The following is a 23,984-nucleotide window of genomic DNA, read 5'->3' as shown; positions in this document are numbered from 1 at the left end:
GTCATGGAGCGATTAGGAATGTTTTACACCCGATGCTGACGATTACACTTCTCCACATGAGTGCTGGTGACTTTTTAAGCCTTATTAATAAACAATAACTGAAAAGAAAACTAGAAATCTAGAGATGATCATTGAGCATTAAATCCACATAGTAAAGGGGCTGGAGAGGAAAGGGTCAATCCAATCAACCCAATTGGAGTTTATGCACATTCAACTTCGGTTTGTATTAAAATTCACAAGTGTGCACACATGGTACTTTACACCTGGAAGTGCAAACTTGATCAAAACACAATTTCATACTTTCATACTTGGAGAAACTCAAAATATTATCAAAGACCTGAACTATACAGATTGGTGTTTCATTGCATGTTTCCTGAGAGGGGAGGTGAACTACTGTTCAAACTTCGGCAGGCTCATTGCTGTATAGACTTAGCTCCATAAAGCATGGTAGAAACTAGTTTAATCAAATATTAGTTATCTGGACTTTTTAGTTATATTAACAATCCAAACCACTTTGTATTCTCCAACTTATTCTTTTAAACTGCATTGGCACGCAATACGGTACATGTCATACACAATAGCAATACCTATTTTTTCCACACAAGATGTCCAATCACCTGGATAAATTGATTATCTAATTCCCTTCCCCATACTGCTACTTACAAGTAACTCTGACCCCCCCCTACTCCATACAGCAAAGCCACTTCTGGATGGTTGAGTAAAAAAAAGTCACTGATTATGGAGTTATGGAGAAGCCCCATATATCATGTATCACGTATCAAATCTGCCAAATCTCTCAGCTAAAGTAGACTGCATGAAAGGGTAAGTACTGAGGGAGTAATGGGATCAAAAAACTGAGAACAAAATAAAATGACAGCTGATCCTAGTCAGATTGCAACATTAGACCTTCTGGTGCAGGCAGCGATATGGAAAGTAGGTCACCATGGCTACATTAAAAATGACCGATAATGTTTCAAGAACTGATGATAATATTTTTTTACAAATGTACATACCTAAAAATCTAGTCAGGGAATTTGTTTTGCAGCTAGTAGTCCATCTTCATGCTGAAAAGTGTACAACAGGGAAGGAGAAAAAAAACACACCATTATCGAGGCAAATTATTAATCTTCCTCATTTGTGCATGTGCCTTCTGGTGTCGTGCACCAATGGAGATCCTTCTTAAAAAGCAAAATCCTGCCTTAAAACAAAATGTTTTTCAAAATAAAACTATCACTGTGGTCTGTACGCACAGAAGGGGGTCAAAATTCCTCAGCAGTTCCTCTGGTCTTCGGCCATGATTCCGGGAGTTTCTAACTTGTCTTTGTGAGGAGTGGAACCTCCACCTGTTCCTTATAAGGCAAATGCTATTGGGATGGAACAGTTGCAAGGAGTCTCAACACTGGACTGAATTGACATGTAGATGTATAAAAGTAGATCCCACCGGTGGGATCCATGACCAGTGAAGTCAATGGAAAAATAAATCGGGCAGGGTGTAAAACGGTCGGCCAATTCACTGCTGCCCATTTTGCATTACCGCCCAAGACCAATATTACCCCCAAAATTCATTGACTTGTAGAGGAAGAAGCATGTAGATGAAGGGGAAAAGCTAAATGCTAAAGGCACAACATTGGTGAAGCAATTCTAGGGGTGATCGGGGACAGCCTCTCCCACCCCACCCCCAAGAAAAGTTTTGAATTTTGACATTAAACATAATGCATTCAGGTTCATCTTAAGCATTTTTATACTTCATATTTATACATTTTTAATTTTATAGGAAAAACAAAGCGACACTTAGACCATGATTTTAAATGGGGGCCGGGGGGGTGGGGGGGCGCAGTTACAGTGCACGCAGGCCATGACGATTTTATCATCTGAGTCTCATTCCTATTAATTTTCTCTGACTCCTGCCTGAACCCAGCCAGATCCACTACCTGGCCGGTGGGTGGGAACGGGAATTCGGCAGCAGGAGGCTGCAGCTGGGGACCTGCAGGAACAGCCCCTCGGTGGTCGGGTAAGTGGTTAAGGGGGGGGGGGAGGGAGGTAGCCCAAGGCACGGGAAGCCCAAGGCCCACAAGGAAACCCAAAATAAAATTTAAAAACTTACCTGCATGGGCCTTTTCTGGCCCAGGATCCACCTCCTGACAGGCCTGGCCTGACATGGAAGCCGTTATTGCTCCCCCGTCAGGCCTCCAGCTTAAAGTTGAACATTAGGCCTCAATGACGTCATCGGGACCCAACCTGCATATTTAAAGAAGGTTCCTGCTGCCTTCCTGCGGGTGTGCTGCTCGCCTTCTCAAAAGAGCAGGTTAACATCGGGACAGGGCGGGAAGGCAGCGGGATCCGAGGGGGTAAGTCGCTGCCCTCATTTTAACTTCTCCCCTCACCCGGTTTCCGCCAGGTTGGGAGGAGTTAAAATCGAGGCCTTGTATTTTCAAGTGACTGACCAAATTACCACTTACCCAGGAGTTACCTCTACAGTCTCTCTCCCACAACAATTCTCCACCTGGTTCATAATGACACTCAAGACATTTGCCCCCTCCAGACCCAGCTCACAGAGTCATGGGGCTTGATTTTCCAGTGAAGTAGCGGGCGTGTTGAGGGCGGGGGGGGCTCCGAAAATCGCGGAAATTCCGAGCGGGTTCGGAACCCGGCTCCAACCCGCAGACTTCAGGGCTCCCCACTGACGCGACTGGTTGTGTGCGTGCCCCCGAATGCGGAAGTCCCACTGGCAATTAAAGCCGGCGGGATGATAGTTAAAGTACTTGAAGTACTTAATTTTGTCCACATTAAGGCAGGGGTCTGATTTTTAAACATCCTTAGTGTGTTTCCCATGCTGTGGGGAACACTCCATGTTCTACCAGACGCGTTTCAGCCAGCAGCCAGTGGGACATTCAAATGCTTGTTTGACAGATGGGGAGGAAAGGTGAGTTCTTGCTGCAGGGCACTCAGTTCTTTCACACAAAATTTTGGCTGGGAGATCTTTGTGTTTTCACTGATAATTCTTACTTTCCACTCACAATTCCTCTGTTCATACATATTTAACAACTTTTCGGATCCCCTCAAACTCACACCATCAGGATGGGGGAGCGCCATGGCTGCATTCACCACTACATCCGAGGACGAGCAACATCACCAGCCTCGCCAGGCACGGCGTCCACCTCCGCCACGTGGAGCTCCACAACACAGTGCTCCGCCACAGGCACCTGCACAAGAGCACAGAGGGCAACAACAGAGAGGCAAGCCACTTGAGGAGGCCCCGTCCACATCTACCACCCACATTGAGGAGGAGGAGGAGGAGGAGGAACCCATGGGCAGAGCAGCAGCTCACTTGGCTGCTCGTGAGGTCAGGGACTCACTGATATGTGAACGATTCTCCTAACATCAGAAAGTGTGAACGGTCCAGTCCTCACACCACCTGGAAAGAGCAGCGCCCACACCAGCCCCCCCACTCCCTGCACAAAACAGTCCTGCAACTACACATACACCCACTGTAAAATGACCCAATGGGTGGCAACAAGTGTCGCCGTTCATGGTGAACCACATGAAAGGGCCCTATCACAAAAGCCAGTCAAGAATGGGCAAGACGTGGCAGCAGTGGTGAGAATGATAAAATTTAATGTCACTTTAACAAAAACTAAATATAAATGAAAAACATGACAGTCTGTCAGACACACTTGTGCATCCCCTTCGTGCTCACAAAAGCTTCGTCTTTCGCTTCCGACTACTTCTATGTGGTGCATCCCCTGTGGCTGCAGCAGAGGTAGTGGCAGGTTGCTCATGTTCATGGCCTGATTGCTTAGATGCTTTGGGCCTACACCCTCTGGGTTTTGGAGCCCAGGAGGGCCCCTCCAAAGACTGCTCCACCTGCACCTGTGCAGGGGCAGAGGCGGCCACCTGGAGAGGAGGCAGCATTGCAGGTACTGGTTGAGAGGGGGGCAATGGGTGAGACGTGGGGGCGCTTTGAGTGGCGTCCCCACTTCCATGTCCCCTTACGCCATCATCCCTCCCCTGGACCAGGTTCACATCACTCCTACTGCTGGACAACAGTTTGGAGGATATGTGTGATGCCTTGGAAGCCCAGTTGTAAAGTTTCTGTCTGCCTGTTTAAGGCGGTAGAATATTGCTCACCGTCAGTCCGAACGGACGTTGTCAGGGCTTGAATGGACTCATTTGTGAGCCGTGCTTGAAGCTCAATGGAGGCTAGCCTTCTCCCCATTGCAGACATTCCCACACTTACCTGTGACACTATCTCAGACAGTTGCTCAAGTCCCTGTGACACTATCTCAGACAGTTGCTCACGTCCCTATGACAGTATTTCAGAGATTCCCTCCCGTACCTGTGCCACCATTCCACTCATGCAGGAGTTGGACTCCTCCATCCTCTTCCCTATTGTGGAGAATGTGCTTGGCACCTGTTCCAGTACCTCGCAAATGTGCTGCTGTCCCTCGATCATTCTCCTTTTAAAGGATGGCCCCCGGGGTTCAGCATCTGGGTCCAGCTGAGCAGAGCCTGGAGAGGAGTGCTCCCACTGACATGGACTCTCCGCAGCTGTCCCTGCCACCAGTGTCTGCTCGTGCTCACATGCGTGTGGTGACTCACCAGGTGCCAACCCAAGTAACTGAGTACTAGGACCCACCGAGGTGTGAGTATCTGTGCTGGTGGATGGCTCACTAAGATGTGACGGTGCACCCTCAGAGGCTGGCAGGTCCTCTGAGGAATCTCCATCTGCCGTCACAGCAGTCGCTGAAGGCCAGATGGAGAACGGAAAGCAATATTAAGCATCATCACAGATGTGTCATGTTGCGATGAGCATACTGAGGTGCTGAAGATGGCAAGGCATGTTAACATCAATTCATATTGTGTGTGATGAAAGTTAAAGTTGTGTCACCAGACATTTGTGGGGTGCCAGTCTCGGCGTCCCAGACGGACAGGGACTCGAGGGTTCGGCTGAGATCCAGCGCCTCCTGCTCCGCGTCTGTGAGGACAACGATTTGTTGTGGCCCCCCTCCATTCTCGCCCTCTCCTGTGCATTTTGCGCTCTCTTCTCCTAGAAGGGACAGTTTCCTAGAAGTAAAGGGAATTAGGGGTTATGGGGAGCGGGCAGGAAATTGGACATGAATTTAGATTTGAGGTTAGGATCAGATCAGCCATGATCTTATTGAATGGCGGAGCAGGCTCGAGGGGCCGATTGGCCTTCTCCTGCTCCTATTTCTTATGTTCTTATGTTTAAGGGGAGAAAGAACAGACGTGTGAGTGAGTGATGGTGAAGTTGCCAACCGATGAATGCATTGCTTTGGGTGCGGCTGACCATGAAAGAGATGCATCAGAGGGTGAGTATGAGACAGAGCCATGACATTGGATGAGGATTGGGTTGAGTGGTAGTGGTGGGGTGAGTAATGGGGAGGTGAGGAAGTGCTGAGGAAGTGCAGGTAAGTTGAGGATGAGCCTTAAGTGGGTGTGAGGAGTGATGTGATAGAGAAGTGTTGGCAGTGCAGAATGAGTTGTGGAGATGGGGATGGTGATGTGGAAGACGGAATGTAGGAAAATCAGTAAGTGTACTCACTTTGGCTGACCTAGTTAGGTCATTGAAGCACTTCCTGCACTGGATCCATGAGCGCGAGATGTTGCTGCTGTTGGTGATCTCCTCTGCCACCTCGAGCCAGGCCTTCTTGGTGGCAGAGGCAGGGCACTTCCTCCCGTCTGCGGGTAAAACGGATCCTTCCTCCTCCTCACCCCATCCAGTAGCACCTGGAGTGAGGCATCGTTGAATCTTGGAGCAGCCTTACCTCTGTACTGCTCCATTGTTGTGTGTGGGTCTTTGCTCCAGGAAAAGCCCAGAGTACTAAAGGAAGTGGCCCTGGAAATAGTAGATGCATTGGTAGTCATCTTCCAAAATTCTATAGACTCTGGAACAGTTCCTACAGATTGGAGGGTAGCAAATGTAACCCCACTATTTAAAAAAGGAGGGAGAGAAAAAACAACGAATTACAGACCAGTTAGCCTAACATCAATAGTGGGGAAAATGCTAGAGTCTATTATAAAGGATGTGATAATAGAAACTTGGAAGGCATTAACGGGATTGGACAAAGTCAGCATGGGTTTATGAAAGGGAAATCATGCTTAACAAATCTACTGGAGTTTTTTGAGGAGGTAATTAGTAGAATAGATAGGGGAGAACCAGTGGATGTGGAGTATTTGGATTTTCAGAAGGCTTTTGATAAGGTCCCACACAAGAGGTTAGTGTGCAAAATGAAAGCACATGGAATTGGGGGGAATATACTGGCATGTATTGAGAATTGGTTGACAGACAGGAAACAGAGAGTAGGAATAAACGGGTCTTTTTCCGGGTGGCAGGCAGTGACTAGTGGGGTACTGCAGGGCTCAGTGCTTGGGCCCCAGCTATTCACAATATATATCAATGATTTGGATGAGGGAACTGAATGTAACATTTCCAAGTTTGCAGACGACACAAAGCTGGGATGGAATGTGAGCTGTGAGGGGGATGCAAAGAGGCTCCAATGTGATTTAGACAAGTTGGGTGAGTGGGCAAGAACATGGCAGATGCAGTATAACATGGATAAATGTGAGGTTATCCACTTTGGTTGTAAAATCAGAAAGACAGATTATTATCTGAATGATGATAGATTGGGAAAAGGGGAGGTGCAACGAGACCTGGGTGTCCTTGTACACCAGTTGCTGAAAGCGAGCATTCAGGTCCAGCAAGCAGTTAGGAAGGCGAATGGTATGTTGACATTCATTGCAAGAGGATTTGAGTACAGGAACAGGGATGTCTTACTGCAGTTGTACAGGGCCTTGGCGAGACCACATCTGAAGTATTGTGTGCAGTTTTGGTCTCCTTATCTGAGGAAGGATGTCCTTGCCATGGAGGGAGTGCAACGAAGATTGTAACGAAGAGTGCAACCAGACTGATTCCTGGGATGGCAGGACTGATGTATGAGGAGAGTTTGGGTCGACTAGGCCTATATTCACTAGAGTTTAGAAGAATGAGAGGTGATCTCATTGAAACATAAAATTCTAACAGGACTAGACAGACTAGATGCAGGGAGGATGTTCCCGATGGCTGGGGAGTCCAGAACCAGGGGTCACAGTCTCAGGATACGGGGTATGCCAATTAGAACCGAGATGAGGAGAAATTTCTTCACTCAGAGGGTGGTGAATCTGTGGAATTCTCTACCACAGAAGGCAGTGGAGGCCAAGTCATTAGATGTATTCAAGAAGGAGATAGATATATTTCTTAATGCTAAAGGGATCAAGGGATATGGGGAAAAAGCAGGAACAGGATACTGAGTTAGATGATCAACCATGATCATTTTGAATGGTGGAGCAGGCCTGAAGGACCGAATGGCCTACTCATGCTCCTATTTTCTATGTTTCTATGAAAAGCCTTTGGAGCAATGGGCTTTTAAATCGAGCTCCTCCAGCTGATATCCTGTGATGTAGGTGCCCAGTCTGCCCGCTGCGCAGCCTTCGGACGGCAAAGCCAGAAGCCACGTTAAGAGGCGCCAATTTAATCGCGATCGAGTGGGAAACGGACATTTTTTATTGGTCGGGTTACCCGCACGCCCTTTCACCACCCCCCCGCTACCATCCTGCCTCCACTCCAATTTCGGGGCCACTGTGCCCCATCGAACTGCCTACCCTTCACGAGGCACTCTCTTCTCCAGCCCTTCCTGTTCACACTGGCACACTTGTCCCTCACCGTTGTCAATTTAAATTAGAATTCTTCTCCTCTAACCTACTTAAGCTGGTACTCATCTTCCACTCTCCCTCATTCAAGCTGGTACTTTTCTCACTCCCACCTCCAGTTCTTGGTAGCACTCTCCTTCCTCCCCTGACACAGTGCTGCTCACAAATATTCCCCTCTTCCCCCTTACAACATTGCACCTGGTTTCTGCCTTGCCTCCTCCTCATTACCATCCATTTCTCCCTTCTCTGTAATTTATTTACCCTCTTCCCTTCATTTTACCCCTTCACCTTCCCTTTAATTTTCTCCCTTTCTTCTTCCCTTCATAGCCATCCACTTCAGCCTCGTCTATTGCTATCCATTCCGCCCACCCCACTCTATCCATTTCCCCTCATGTCATGTGTTCTGCCCCCTCCCCTCACTATACGTTCTACCTCCCTGCCCTTGCCATACACTCTTTCGTCTCCCCTCCCCTACCCTTAGCATGCATTTGTCCCTGCCCGCTTCTACCCAAGTCCGGTAGCTAATGAATCAGACAGTCATTCTTGTGAGCGTTCTCACCTATAATATATAGAGTCAGCAATTACAGTGTGAAGAGGAGCAGCACAATCTGTATGGCGCATTAGCCACTGGACTTGGGACGACGGAGGACTGGTGGAGGAGAGGTGTAGTTTTGCTAACCGGGTCCCCAAAACACTGACTGTCGGTGCGGATTACTGACGGTTGGCACGCACGTACTTTACCTCTAGCATTGGTGATTGATGCACGTTTGGAAGGATTGTCCCGCTGGTGATCACAACAGGAACAGGATAACTATATCTATTGTTGGTGAAACTCAGCCATATTACTAGTTTTCCGGTGAATTTGAGCATCTACAAATTGAGCAGGTCTTTCTGCCATTTAAACAAACAAGAGTGAATATGTTTGTTCTGCCTCTACAGAGTGTCCCAGAAAATCCTTGGCTAGAGTAACAATATATTGTTGTTAGATTTCACAAAACTGGAAAATCCAGCATTAAGAGCTGGACTTTCCTCCAGTATATAGCCTGAAATTGGGTGGTATAATGGAGGGAAATCAAGGAAAATCATGTCGGCAGGCTTACCTCCGCATTCCCACCTAATCAGGATTTTCATCCTCCCACCACAGCAGGAAAGGCCACCAGCCACCCGTTCACCACCCTGTCACATGTAAATGCCTGTGGAGAAGCGAGGCCCAGCAAACCGGCCAATTTTCCTGCCTTCTGCCGCTGTCACTGCCGAGAGAGGTGATGATAGTCTCTCTCCCTTCTTGAAAGGTCAGGCCCATTAGTGAACATTTCAAACTCTCCTCTGGCCCTAAAGACCGGTCTTACTAAGCCCCAGTCTGAGCTGAGGCCTAGCGATGTTGTCACCAGATTTACAGGGTGTAGTTACCTCCTTAAATTCAGTCTCCACTCCTTCTGGTATTGCTGCGGTGGTCCCACATCATCACCGCCTGCATTCTCCTGCTCCAGCAGGTGGCAGGCTCCCTCTTGCTGGTGGGGAACCGAGCGGGCGCCCGTCCAGCATACATAAACAGCCCTAACCCTGGAAATTGGGTTGGGGTCACGCTGGGGTCGGGACGGTGGGCAGAAGTCCCGCACCAAACCTCCTCCAGCAGGAGAAGGGAAAACCATCTCAGAAATTCAATCTGTTTGCTTTATAACTAATTCCAGTTAAATATACAAAAGAACACCCAAGGGAAGTAATGATTAAAGGCAGAAGTAAGAATCCTAGACATGACTGATTATAGAGTAGATGGCAGTCAACAGGTACATATGGATACAGATACCCAGTGAGACACACATGAACGAGAGAGCAAGAATAGGAAGACACAAAGGCACACAAGAGGAGGCAATCCTATGATAAAATGTACGCTAGAAGCATTAGAAATAAGGTGCTGAAACTGGAGGCTCTTGTGGCAATAGGGAACTACAATGTGGTGAGAAAATCAGAAACATAGCTAAATCCAGAGAATGGAAATGAATATAATGTTCAAAGGTAGAGTATTTCCAAAAGGCAGAATGACCAAAAAAGGAGCTAGCATAAGCCTATATGTCAGGGACATTTGTGAGGTAAAACAAGTTGACCCTACTGTTGGAAGTAAAAAAGATACAAAATGAACTATGCTGGCTATGCATCTCCAATGTAAAAAAAATCCAAGCTAACCCAAGGGGTATGCTGTAGACCACAAGTTCAGCATAAGAAAGAGGTCAATTTGTTCTCAGAAGGGTACGTGAGAACTGGAAAATTATTCTAATGAGAGACTTCAATCAACCTAATATAATTTGAGAAAACTCAAATAGTTTAGAGTCAGAGTTGGTAGATATGATGCATAACTGCTTCTTGACCCAGTGTGTCGAGGAAGCTACAAGAGGCAGTGCTTATTTTGATCCGACATTCGTCAAAATGTGCACAAAATGAAGGTCATCGCACCCCTGGAGGATAATAACCACAGAATGATAGAGTTTAACATGATTTAGGAGTCAGAAATACCTAAGACCAGGAACCAAGTACGTAATTTTAAAAGGCCAAATTCAATGAAATAAGGATAAAAGTAAAGCAAATAGATTGGGAAAAGTGAAGTTGATGGAAATAAATATCGGGACAGATGTAGAATGAGCTGCCGGCTCGCTATCGCACAAAGTCAAGATCTACCCCAAAAAATGAGCAATACGTCAAATAAACTTTCAGATAGAATTGTGGAAGCTAAACCCCTGGAAACATTTAAGAAACAATTAGATCCTACAATGGTGGGAGATCATTAGGATCGCTTTGGATGGATGAATTTCAATGGGATGAATTGCTTTTCTCATAATTATCTTGAGTTTACAGTTTGTCACAGAAAAAGTTGAAGTGTTACCTGGTAGGTGGTCAACATACTCACTCAATCCTTTGCCTGTTGAGAATAATATGAAGAAACTGGGAAAAACAGCTTAATAAACAAGCTGGTCTGGTGCCAGTCATAAGTGAGGCCTGCTGCCAAGCAATTTCTAATCTTACAAATTGCAATTTTTAAGTACTTGGTTGCACAAGGAATAAAATGTTTGAAGATTGATTTTAACTATTCCCATAGTCAAACCTCTTACGTTTTTTGAATTTTTGGGGTGGGGGGTGTGGGGGTGTGGGGGGCGTGGTAGGTGTTAAGGAGAGTTGTCTATCAAATTTTCTTCTTTCCTCACCTGAATGTGCTGACTCATGTTGGCGTATGTTCTCATAGGCGCCAGCTGCTCTCTAGCACCTCACCCAAGCGGCCAGTCTTTATGTTTGAGTACAGACCGCGAGGGCTGGGCTTTCCAAAGCCGCACGCCACTGGCAGGACCTGCAGGCGGCGGGAGGCTTATTGGAAAATTACGGATACGTTGCCCACGACTTTAAACCCCTTATCAACGAATGGAAACTCACTGGCAAAACAACTATCATTTTACGATGTCATCCACTGCCTGCAAGCCTCAGAAAGTTGTGCCCTGCATATCAGCAGGCTAATTGACCATGGCAGCATCACAGCCAAGCCTGATTCTGCCCTTACTGGATAACCACATTTGGTTTTACCAGCATAAATCAGTAGATAGCCATCGAGAATAGGAATTCTAGCTGATTTTTTTCCTCTTCCTTGTCCAACAATGCTGAAATCAATCTCAATATCTTCAGTCACCCTGGATGAGATCTATTAATGTAGTACAGATCAGAAATCAAACCTGGGACCTCCTGGTCTGTATAGCACAGTTTCACATTATCCAGCAAATTTACCAGCTGAACCTTCTGGGAGCTAGTTTCTTGCTGGTTAAACTAACACTTTATTTAATTGTATCATACCATGGGTAAGTACTTAATACAGAGCGGACAAAGTGGGAGGATGACTCAGACCTCATTGATTGAACAAGAGCAAAATCTCCCAAGAATATGGTAAATATTCTTGCCTGCTGGTTTATTAGTATTCTGATACTCTGCTTGATTTTTTTTTGTCTTTGTGGGTTTTTCTAGGTATTATTCGAACAGCTTTACCAAACATGGACAGAGAAGCAAAGGAACAGTATCAAGTGATCATCCAGGCCAAGGACATGGGAGGGCAGATGGGGGGATTATCAGGAACAACGTCTGTAAACATCACCCTCACTGATGTCAACGACAATCCTCCTAGATTCCCTCAAAGTAAGCCATATTTAATGCTTTATGGCAATATTTAAAGCTATAATATATATGTATATAATGTTTATAAATAAACATATTAACTGATTTGATCACCATTACATTTTACTTCAGACGTGTCTGGTGTCCACATGGCCTGGACTGTAACTGCTCAAATAATTTTCTTTTCCACTGTAGAAATGTTTTTTTGTAAGATTTACATAAACCAGATTAAAATGAGTAATCTAAATATCAAATCCATAATTTATTAACTACTCACACAAATCATGTCCAACATTCATGTCAGAGAACATTATACATTTGCTTTCACTTTGATGTAATATTTTAAGATTATTAGAATTTCTAAGTAGGGGCACTTTATATCCTGTAGCATACTCTCTTGATGGGGGGGAATGTTTTTGGGTCAAAACTAATTAGGGCTAGGGAGAAACAAGGGGTCATAGGAACATGGGAAGAACATAGGAACAGGAGTGGGCCATTCAGCCCCTCAAGCCTGTTCTGCCATTCATTTAGATGATGGCTTATCTGTATCTTAACTCCATCTACCCACCTTAGTTCAGTAACCCTTAATACCTTGCCTAACAAAAATCTATCAATCTCAGTTTTGAAATTTTCAATTGACGCAGCCTCAACAGCATTTTAGGGGAGAGAGTTCCAGATTTCCACTACGCTTTGTGTGAAGAAGTGCTTTCTGACATCACCCCTGGACGGCCTAGCTCTAATTTTAAGGTTATTCCCCCTTGTTCTGGACTCTCCCATCAGAGGAAATAGTTTCTCTCTATCTATCCTAAAAAACTCCTTTAATAATCTTAAACACCTTAATTAGATTGCCCCTTAATCTTCTATACTGAAGGGAATACAAGCCTAATCTGTGTAACCTGGCCTCATAATCTAACCCTTTTAGCCCAGGTATCATTTTGGTGAATCTGCATTGCACCCTTCCCAAGACCAATATATCCTTCCTGAGGTGTGGTGCCCAGAACTGAATGCAGTACTCCAGATGGGGTCTAACCAGAGCTCTGTACAGCTGTAACATAACTTCCACCCTTTTGTATTCCAGCCCTCTTGAGATAAAGGCCAACATTCCATTAGCCTTTTTAATTATTTTTTGTACGTACCTGTCTACTAGCTTTTAGTGATTTCTGTACTTGCACCCCTAAATCTCTCTGCTCATCTACAGTTCCCAGCTTCTCACATTTAGAAAATACTCTGATCTATCTTTCTCGGGTCTAAAGTGGATGACCTCACACGTTCCCACATTGGACTCCATCTGTCACAGTTTTGCCCACTCACTTAATCTATCAATATCCCTTTGAACTTTCTGCTACCATCTACACTATTTACTGTGTCACCCAACTTAGTGTCATCAGCAAACTTAGATATACGGCTCTCTATTCCTACATCCAGGTCATTTTGGGTCCTATCTATGTATTATGCGAAAAAAAAGGGGAATTTTAACTCCCCCCAACTGGCAGCAACCGGGCGGGGGACAGTTAAAATGGAGTGGGGCACTTTTTCACACAAAGGGTAGTGGAAATCTGGAACTCTCTCCCCAGAAAAGATGTCCAGGCTGGGGGTCAATTGAAAATTTCAAAACTGAGATTGATAGAGTTTTGTTGGGCAAGAGTATTAAAGGATATGGAACCAAGGCGAGTAGATGGAGTTAAGATACTGATCAGCCATGATCTAATTGAATGGCAGAACAGGTTTGAGGGGCTTAATGGCCTACTCCTGTTCCTATGTTATCCACTCTTTTTCCGCCCTCATCTGGCCGACTGCAATTTTAAATTGGAGGCGGCAAGGACACCCGCCTGAAGCTGGCGGAGTTCTCTTCAAATATGCAGATCGGCTCTGATGATTTTGTCGAAGCCTGATCTGCTATTTTAACCTGAGGCCTGAGCTGGGGAGTTGTACTGGCTTCCCCAAAGCTGCCAGGAACAGCAGCCAGGGCAAAAAGAAGTCGAACGGGGTGATTTTTTAAAAAACATTTTTTGTTTCCTTGTGGGCTAGAAGCAGCACGATTATTCCTCCGGGCCCCACAAGAAAACCTTGGGCCTCCCTTACCCTGGGCTTTTACTTCCGACAGACTTGCCTTGTGCGAGGGATTGTTCCTGTGGGTCCCCGGGGGATATCCTTCGAGCCGTATGATTTTAACGGCCGGGCAGCTACTACCTGCCGACGTCCCGGCCCTTTTTGTGGGAAGTGCCCATGAAGCCCTGTTGTTAAAATCGGCTGAACCTCCCAGCTGTTGCTTTCGGACAGGCACACTTGCTCACTTTGCTGCGTTCTTGCCTGGGAGTAAAGTGGATCCTATAGAATGAAAATGTACAAGGTTTCACAAAATATATCACTTTGTAATCTTTCGTTCTTTTTCTTTAAAAAGACAGGACCTCATTATCATTTTTTATTCCGTTTCCCACCCGGCAGTCGGCCAGATTGAGAGTCTGGTCAGCTGCCGGGCAGGAAAGCCTGCGTTAGAAGGCCGCAGCCGGGAAACGTTGGGAACGGTCCCTGGCAACCAGGAAAGATCGTGGGTCGAAGGGGGGTTCAGCAAGTGCGGGGGTGGGGGGGTTTGGACCGGCAATCAAGAGGGAGGGAAGGATCGTAGGGCATAAGGCTTGGGATCGTGGGTTTGGAGGGAGGGGTCAGCCGATTGCAGCAGAAGGTTTGCTTGAGGGACCAAAGGGAGCACTCCCGCTCCTTCTGACTTACAAGCAGTGCTATAAAAAGCATTCACCTGCTTGATCTGGCTGCTTCCGTCTCCATTTTGCTGCCGGCATTCCTGAGCCCTGGGAAACCCGGCCAGCCAGCGTTAAATTTAAATCAGGCTCCCAACTGCACTGTGGGAGCCTAATTCAAACATTATGCCTAATTCAAACATTATATTGAGATGTCGCTCCTCTCGAGATTGGGACACAAAATGGCGGCAGCGCGAAAGCGAAATAAAGTACAGTCTACTCCTGATAATTCAACGTTATTTTTTCTCACCTAAAGATTTGAATTATCCAATAATTTGAATGAAGCAACTTTGAAAGAACAGCAGATTAGAGACGTAAATATAATTGGTGTTTCCTGATTTGTACACATATCTATATTTTTACTAAAATTAATGAACAGAGTACAACATAGGTTTTAATCATTCAAATGCAAATCTAGTCACAAACCAACATGCCACTGTGCCCAATCTGCATTTGTACGTAAATTAATGATATTTAAATATGACCGCTTCAGTTTGTAAAATGGTAAGAATGACTACAGGGAGAACCAAAAATGCAGAGTGGACATGCTTCCAAAAATGTCCAGTGTTACAAAATATTACAGCTGGGGTATTGTAGTGTGGTGCTTGAAGGGTATTGTAGTGTAGTGATTGAAGGGTATTGTGGTGTAGTGATTGAAAGGTATTGTAGTCTAGTGATTGAAGGGTATTGTAGTATATTGATTGAAGGGTATGATAGTGTAGTGATTGAAGTGTATTGTAGTGTAGTGATTGAAGGGTATTGTAGTGTATTGATTGAAGGGTATTGTAGTGTATTGATTGAAGGGTATTGTAGTGTAGTGATTGAAGGGTATTGTAGTCTACTGTTTGAAGGGTATTGTAGTGTATTGATTGAAGGGTATTGGAGTGTATTGATTGAAGGGTATTGTAGTATATTGATTGAAGGGTATTGAAGTGTATTGATTGAAGGGTATTGTAGACTAGTGATTGAAGGGTATTGTAGTGTATTGATTCAAGGGTATTGTAGTGTCGTGATTGAAGGGTATTGTAGTGTAGTGATTGAAGGGTTTTGTCTTGTATTGATTGAAGGGTATTGTCGTTTAGTGATTGAAGGTTATTGCAGTGTAGTGATTGAAGGGTATTGTAGTGTAGTTATTGAAGGGTATTGTAGTGCAGTGATTGAAATGTTAGTGCAGTGTAGTGATTGAAGAGTATTGTAGTGTATTGATTGAAATGTTCGTGTAGTGCAGTGATTGAAGGGTATTACATAAGAACATAAGAACATAAGAAATAGGAGCAGGAGTAGGCCAATCGGCCCCTCGAGCCTGCTCAGCCATTCAATAAGATCATGGCTGATCTGGTCCTAACCTCAAATCTAAAATCATGTCCAATTTCCTGCCCGCTCCCCGTAACCCCTAATTCCCTTTACTTCTAGGAAACTGTCTGTTTCTGTTTTAAATTTATTTAATGATGTAGCTTCCACAGCTTCCTGGGGCAGCAAATTCCACAGACCTACCACCCTCTGAGTGAAGAAGTTTCTCCTCATCTCAGTTTTGAAAGAGCAGCCCCTTATTCTAAGATTATGCCCCCTCGTTCTAGTTTCACCCATCCTTGGGAACATCCTTACCGCATCCACCCGATCAAGCCCCTTCACAATCTTATATGTTTCAATAAGATAGCCTCTCATTCTTCTGAACTCCAATGAGTAGAGTCCCAATCTACTCAACCTCTCCTCATATGTCCGCCCCCTCATCCCCGGGATTAACCGAGTGAACCTTCTTTGTACTGCCTCGAGAGCAAGTATGTCTTTTCTTAAGTATGGACACCAAAACTGTATGCAGTATTCCAGGTGCGGTCTCACTAATGCCTTATATAACTGCAGCAATACCTCCCTGTTTTTATATTCTATCCCCCTAGCATAAAAGCCAACATTCCATTGGCCTTCTTGATCACCTGCTGCACCTGCAAACTAACCTTTTGATTTTCTTGCACTAGGACCCCCAGATCCCTTTGTACTGCAGTACTTTCCAGTTTCTCGCTATTGAGATAATAACTTGCTCTCCGATTTTTCCTGTCAAAGTGCATAACCTCACATTTTCCAATATTGTATTGCATCTGCCAAATCTCCGCCCACTCACCCAGCCTGTCTATATCCCCTTGTAGGTTTTTTATGTCCTCCTCACTCTCTACTTTCCCTCCCATCTTTGTATCATCTGCAAACTTTGATATGTTAAAACTTTGTATTGTAGTGTAGTGATTGATATGGTAGTGAAGTGTAGTGAATGAAGGGTATTGTAGTTTCTTGATTGAAGGGTATTGTAGTGTAGTAATTGAAGGGTGTGGTAGTCTAGTGCTTGAAGGGTATTGTAGAGTATTGAATGAAGGGTATTGGAGTGTATTGATTGAAGGGTATTGTAGTTTATTGATTGAAGCGTATTGTAGTGTATTGATTGATGGGTATTGTACTGTATTGATTGAAGGGTATTGTAGTGGAGTGATTGACGGGGATTGTAGTTTAGTCATTGAATGTTATAGTGGTGTTGTGATTGAAGGGTATTGTAGTGTATTGATTGAAGAGTATTGCAGTGTAGTGATTGAAGGGTATTGTAGTGTCGTGATTGAAGGGTATTGTAGTGTAGTGATTGAAGGGTATTGTAGTGTAGTGATTGAAGGGTATTGTAGTGTCGTGATTGAAGGGTATTGTAGTGTTGCGATTGAAGGGTATTGTAGTGTAGTGATTGAAGGGCATTGTAGTGTAGTGATTGAAGGGCATTGTAGTGTAGTGATTGAAGGGCATTGTAGTGTAGTGATTGAAGGGTATTGTAGTGTAGTGATTGAAATGTTAGTGTAGGTCAGTGATTGAAGGGTATTGTAGTGTATTGCTTGAAATGGTAGTGAAGTGTAGTGATTGAAGGGTATTGTAGTGTAGTGATTGAAGGGTATTGTAGTGTAGTTATTGAACGTTATTGTAGAGTAATGATTGAAGGGTATTGTAGTGTATTGATTGAAGGGTATTGCAGTGTGGTGATTGAAGGGTATTGTGTAGTTATTGAACGTTATTGTAGAGTAATGATTGAAGGGTATTGTAGTGTATTGATTGAAGGGTATTGCAGTGTGGTGATTGAAGGATATTGTAGTGTCGTGATTGAAGGGTATTGTAGTATATTGATTGAAGTATATTGTAGTGTATTGATTGAATGGTATTGTAGTCCAGTGATTGAAGGGTATTGTTGTGTATTGATTGCAGGGTATTGTCGTCTAGTGATTGAAGGGTATTGTGGTGTGTTGATTGAAGGGTATTGTAGTGTATTGATTGAAGGGTATTATAGTGTATTGATTGAAGGGTATTGTAGTGTATTGATTGAAGGGTATTGGAGTGTATTGATTGAAGGGTATTGTAGTGGAGTGATTGACGGGGATTGTAGTTTAGTCATTGAAGGTTATTGTGGTGTTGTGATTGAAGGGTATTGTAGTGTTTGATTGTGGAGTATTGCAGTGTAGTGATTGAAGGGTATTGCAGTGTAGTGATTGAAGGGTATTGTAGTCTAGTGATTGAAGGGTATTGTAGTCTAGTGATTGAATGTTATTGAGGTGGAGTGATTGAAGGGTATTGTAGTGTATTGATTGAAGGGTATTGTCGTCTATTGATTGAAGGGTATTGTAGTGTATTGATTGAAGGGTATTGTCGTCTATTGATTGAAGGGTATTGTAGTGTATTGATTGAAGGGTATTGTCGTCTATTGACTGAAGGGTATTGTAGTGCAGTGATTGAAATGTTAGTGCAGTGTAGTTATTGAAGAGTATTGTAGTGTATTGATTGAAATGTTCGTGTAGTGCAGTGATTGAAGGGTATTGTAGTGTAGTGATTGATATGGTAGTGAAGTGTAGTGAATGAAGGGTATTGTAGTTTCTTGATTGAAGGGTATTGTAGTGTAGTAATTGAAGGGTGTTAGTGTAGTGCTTGAAGGGTATTGTAGAGTATTGATTGAAGGGTATTGGGGTGTATTGATTGAAGGGTATTGTAGATTATTGATTGAAGGGTATTGTAGTGTATTGATTGAATGTTATTGTTGTCCAGTGATTGAAGGGTATTGTTGTGTTATGATTGCAGGGTATAGTAGTGTATTGATTGAAGGGTATTGTAGTGTATTGATTGAAGGGTATTGTCGTCTAGTGATTGAAGGGTATTGTGGTGTGTTGATTGAAGGGTATTGTAGTGTATTGATTGAAGGGTATTATAGTGTATTGATTGAAGGGTATTGTAGTGTATTGATTGAAGGGTATTGGAGTGTATTGATTGAAGGGTATTGTAGTCCTGAGATTGAAAAGTATTGTAGTGTAGTAATTGACGGTTATTGTCGTGTTGTGATTGAAGGCGATTGTCGTTTAGTCATTGAAGGTTATTGTGGTGTTGTGATTGAAGGGTATTGTAGTGTCGTTATTGAAATGGTAGTGGAGTGTCATGATTGAAGGGTATCGTAGTGTAGTGATTGAAGGGTATGGTAGTGTAGTGATTGAAGGGTATTGTAGTGTATTAATTGGAGGGTATTGTAGTGTATTGATTGAAGGGTCTTGTAGTGTATTGATTGAAGGGTATTGTAGTCTAGTGATTGAAGGGTATTGTAGTGTAGTGATTGAAGGGTATTGTAGTCTAGTGATTGAATGTTATTGAGGTGGAGTGATTGAAGGGTATTGTAGTGTATTGATTGAAGGGTATTGGAGTGTATTGATTGAAGGGTATTGGAGTGTATTGATTGAAGGGTATTGAAGTGTATTGATTGAAGGGTATTGTAGTGCAGTGATTGAAATGTTAGTGCAGTGTAGTTATTGAAGAGTATTGTAGTGTATTGATTGAAATGTTCGTGTAGTGCAGTGATTGAAGGGTATTGTAGTGTAGTGATTGATATGGTAGTGAAGTGTAGTGAATGAAGGGTATTGTAGTTTCTTGATTGAAGGGTATTGTAGTGTAGTAATTGAAGGGTGTGTTAGTGTAGTGCTTGAAGGGTATTGTAGAGTATTGATTGAAGGGTATTGGGGTGTATTGATTGAAGGGTATTGTAGATTATTGATTGAAGGGTATTGTAGTGTATTGATTGAAGGGTATTGTAGTGTATTGATTGAAGGGTACTGTAGTGTATTGATTGAAGGGTATTGTAGTTTATTGATTGAAGGGTATTGTAGTCTAGTGATTGAAGGGTATTCCAATGTTTTGATTGAAGTGTATTTTATTCTAAGGAATCTTACAACACCAGTTTATAGTCCAACAAATTTATTTTAAAATCACAAGCTTTCGGAGATTCTCTCCTTCGTCAGATGAATGATTCATTCATCTGACTAAGTAGATAATCTCCGAAAGCTTGTGATTTTAAAATAAATTTGTTGGACTATAACCTGGTATTGTAAGATTCCTTACATTTGTCAACCCCAGTCCATCACCGGCATCTCCACATCATATTTTATTCTAGTGATTGAAGGGTATTGTAGTTGAATGATTGAAGGTTATTGTAGTGTATTGATTGAAGGGTATTGTCGTATATTGATTGAAGGGTATTATAGAATCATAGAATCATAGAAGTTTACAACATGGAAACAGGCCCTTCGGCCCAACATGTCCATGTCACCCAGTTTATACCACTAAGCTAGTCCCAATTGCCTGCACTTGGCTCAAATCCCTCTATACCCATCTTACCCATGCAACTGTCCAAATGCTTTTTAAATGACAAAATTGTACCCGCCTCTACTACTGCCTCTGGCAGCTCGTTCCAGACACTCACCACCCATTGAGTGAAAAAATTGCCCCTCTGGACCCTTTTGTACCTCTCCCCTCTCACCTTAAATCTATGCCCCCTCGTTATAGACTCCCCTACCTTTGGGAAAAGATTTTGACTATCTACCTTATCTATGCCCCTCATTATTTTATAGACTTCTATATGATCACCCCTGAATCTCCTACTCTCCAGGGTAAAAAGTCTCAGTCTATCCAACCTCTCCCTATATGTCAAACCATCAAGTCCCGGTAGCATCCTTGTAAATCTTTTCTGCACTCTTTCTAGTTTAATAATATCCTTTCTATAATAGGGTGACCAGAACTGTACACAGTATTCCAAGGGATGTCTTGTCTTGTACAACTTCAACAAGACATCCCAACTCCTGTATTCAATGTTCTGACCAATGAAACCAAGCATGCTGAATGCCTTCTTCACCACCCTATCCACCTGTGACTCCACTTTCAAGGAGCTATGAACCTGTACTCCTTGATCTCTTTGTTCTATAACTCTCCCCAACGCCCTACCATTAATGGAGTAGGTCCTGGCCCGATTCGATCAACCAAAATGCATCACCTCACATTTATCTAAATTAAACTCCATCTGCCATTCATCGGCCCACTGGCCCAATTTATCAAGATCCCGTTGCAATCCTAGATAACCTTCTTCACTGTCCACAATGCCACCAATCTTGGTGTCATCTGCAAATTTACTAACCATGCCTCCTAAATTCTCATCCAAATCATTAATATAAATAACAAATAACAGCGGACCCAGCACCGATCCCTGAGGCACACCACTGGTCACAGGCCTCCAGTTTGAAAAACAACCCTCTACAACCACCCTCTGTCTTCTGTCATCAATCCAATTTTGTATCCAATTGGCTACCTCACCTTGGATCCCGTGAGATCTAACCTTATGTAACAACCTACCATGCGGTACCTTGTCAAAGGCTTTGCTAAAGTCCATGTAGACCACGTCTACTGCACAGCCCTCATCTATCTTCTTGGTTACCCCTTCAAAAAACTCAATCAAATTCGTGAGTCATGATTTTCCTCTCACAAAACCATGCTGACTGTTCCTAATCAATCCCTGCCTCTCCAAATGCCTGTAGATCCTGTCTCTCAGAATACCCTCTAACAACTTACTCACTACAGATGTCAGGCTCACCGGTCTGTAGTTCCCAGGCTTTTCCCTGCCGCCCTTCTTAAACAAAGGCACAACATTTGCTGCCCTCCAATCTTCAGGCACCTCACCTGTAGCTGTCGATGATTCAAATATCTCTGCCAGGGGACCCGCAATTTCCTCCCTAACCTCCCATAACGTCCTGGGATACATTTCAACAGGTCCCAGAGATTTATCTACCTTGATGCGCGTTAAGACTTCCAGCACCTCCCTCTCTGTAATATGTACACTCCTCAAGACATCACTATTTATTTCCCCAAGTTCCCTAACATTCATGCCTTTCTCAACCGTAGTGTATTGTAGTGTAGTGATTGAAGGGTATTGTAGTGTAATGATTGAAGGGTATTGTAGTGTAGTGATTGAAGGGTATTGTAGTGTAGTGATTGAAGTGTATTGTAGTGTAGTGATTGAAGGGTATTGTAGTCTAGTGATTGAAGGGTAATGTAGTGTATTGATTGAAGGGTATTGTAGTGCATTGATTGAAGGGTATTGTAGTGTAGTGATTGAAATATTAGTGTAGTGCAGTGATTGAAGGGTATTGTAGTGTGGTGATTGATATGGTAGTGAAGTGCAGTGAATGAAGGGTGTTGTAGTTTCGTGATTGAAGGGTATTGTAGTGTCGTGATTGAAGGGTATGGTAGTGTAGTGATTGAAGGCTATTGTAGTGATTGAAGGGTACTGTAGTGTAGTAATTGAAGGGTATTGTAGTGCATTGATTGAAGGGTATTGTAATGTAGTGATTGAAGGGTATTGTAGTCTAGTGATTGAAGGGTATGCTAGTGTATTGATTGACGGGTGTTGTAGTTTAGTGATTGAAGGGTATTGTAGTGTACTGATTGAAGAGTATTGCAGTGCAGTGATTGAAGGGTATTGTAGTGTCGTGATTGAAGGGTATTGTGGTGTATTGATTGAAGGGTAATGTAGTGTATTGATTGAAGGGTATTGTGTATTGATTGAAGGGCATTGTAGTGATCGAAGTGTACTGTAGTGTAATAATTGAAGGGTATTGTAGTGCATTGATTGAAGGGTATTGTAGTGTAGTGATTGAAGGGTATTGTAGTGTATTGATTGAAGGGTATTGTGGTGCATTGATTGAAGGGTGTTGTAGTTTAGTGATTAAAGGGTATTGTAGTGTATTGATTGAAGGGTATTGGAGTGTATTGATTGAAGGGTATTGTAGTCTAGTGATTGAAGGGTATTGTAGTCTTGTGATTGAATGTTATTGAGGTGGAGTGATTGAAGGGTATTGTAGTGTATTGATTGAAGGGTATTGTCATCTATTGATTGAAGGGTATTGTAGTGTAGTGATTGAAGGGTATTGTCGTCTAGTGTTTGAAGGGTATTGTAGTGTATTGATTGAAGGGTATTGGAGTGTATTGATTGAAGGGTATTGGAGTGTATTGATTGAAGGGTATTGAAGTGTATTGATTGAAGGGTATTGTAGACTAGTGATTGAAGGGTATTGTAGTGTATTGATTCAAGGGTATTGTAGTGCAGTGATTGAAATGTTCGTGCAGTGCAGTGATTGAAGGGTATTGTAGTGTAGTGATTGATATGGTCGTGAAGTGTAGTGAATGAAGGGTATTGTAGTTTCTTGATTGAAGGGTATTGTAGTGTAGTAATTGAAGGGTGTGTTAGTGTAGTGCTTGAAGGGTATTGTAGAGTATTGATTGAAGGGTATTGGGGTGTATTGATTGAAGGGTATTGTAGATTATTGATTGAAGGGTATTGTAGTGTATTGATTGAATGTTATTGTAGTCCAGTGATTGAAGGGTATTGTTGTGCATTGATTGAAGGGTATAGTAGTGTATTGATTGAAGGGTATTGTAGTGTATTGATTGAAGGGTATTGTCGTCTAGTGATTGAAGGGTATTGTGGTGTGTTGATTGAAGGGTATTGTAGTGTATTGATTGAAGGGTATTATAGTGTATTGATTGAAGGGTATTGTAGTGTATTGATTGAAGGGTATTGGAGTGTATTGATTGACGGGTATTGTAGTCCTGAGATTAAAAAGTATTGTAGTGTAGTGATTGACGGTTATTGTAGTGTTGTGATTGAAGGCGATTGTCGTTTAGTCATTGAAGGTTATTGTGGTGTTGTGATTGAAGGGTATTGTAGTGTCGTTATTGAAATGGTAGTGTAGTGTCTTGATTGAAGGGTATCGTAGTGTAGTGATTGAAGGGTATGGTAGTGTAGTGATTGACGGGTATTGTAGTGTATTAATTGAAGGGTATTGTAGTGTATTGATTGAAGGGTCTTGTAGTGTATTGATTGAAGGGTATTGTAGTGTATTGATTGAAGGGTATTGTAGTGTAGTGATTGAAGGGTATTGTAGTGTAGTGATTGAAGGGTATTGTAGTGTATTAATTGAAGGGTATTGTAGTGTATTGATTGAAGGGTCTTGTAGTGTATTGATTGAAGGGTATTGTCGTCTATTGATTGAAGGG

The 23,984-nt window shown here is 43.2% G+C and overlaps 1 protein-coding gene across 1 annotated transcript in view; it reads left to right on the top strand.

The window, feature by feature from the left end:
- Window positions 1-23,984, top strand: part of LOC137339218 (cadherin-6-like) — a 204,682-nt gene that overhangs the window by 81,370 nt on the left and 99,328 nt on the right. Inside the window, exon 5 of the mRNA XM_068001880.1 lies at window positions 11,707-11,874. Within this exon, the coding sequence (XP_067857981.1) occupies window positions 11,707-11,874 (168 nt within the window). The remainder of the gene's footprint in view (window positions 1-11,706; window positions 11,875-23,984) is intronic.

The sequence above is a fragment of the Heptranchias perlo genome, chromosome 2, assembly GCF_035084215.1.
Source record: "Heptranchias perlo isolate sHepPer1 chromosome 2, sHepPer1.hap1, whole genome shotgun sequence".
Classification (NCBI taxonomy): Eukaryota; Metazoa; Chordata; class Chondrichthyes; order Hexanchiformes; family Hexanchidae; genus Heptranchias; species Heptranchias perlo.
This window is presented reverse-complemented; position numbering and strand designations above follow the sequence as displayed.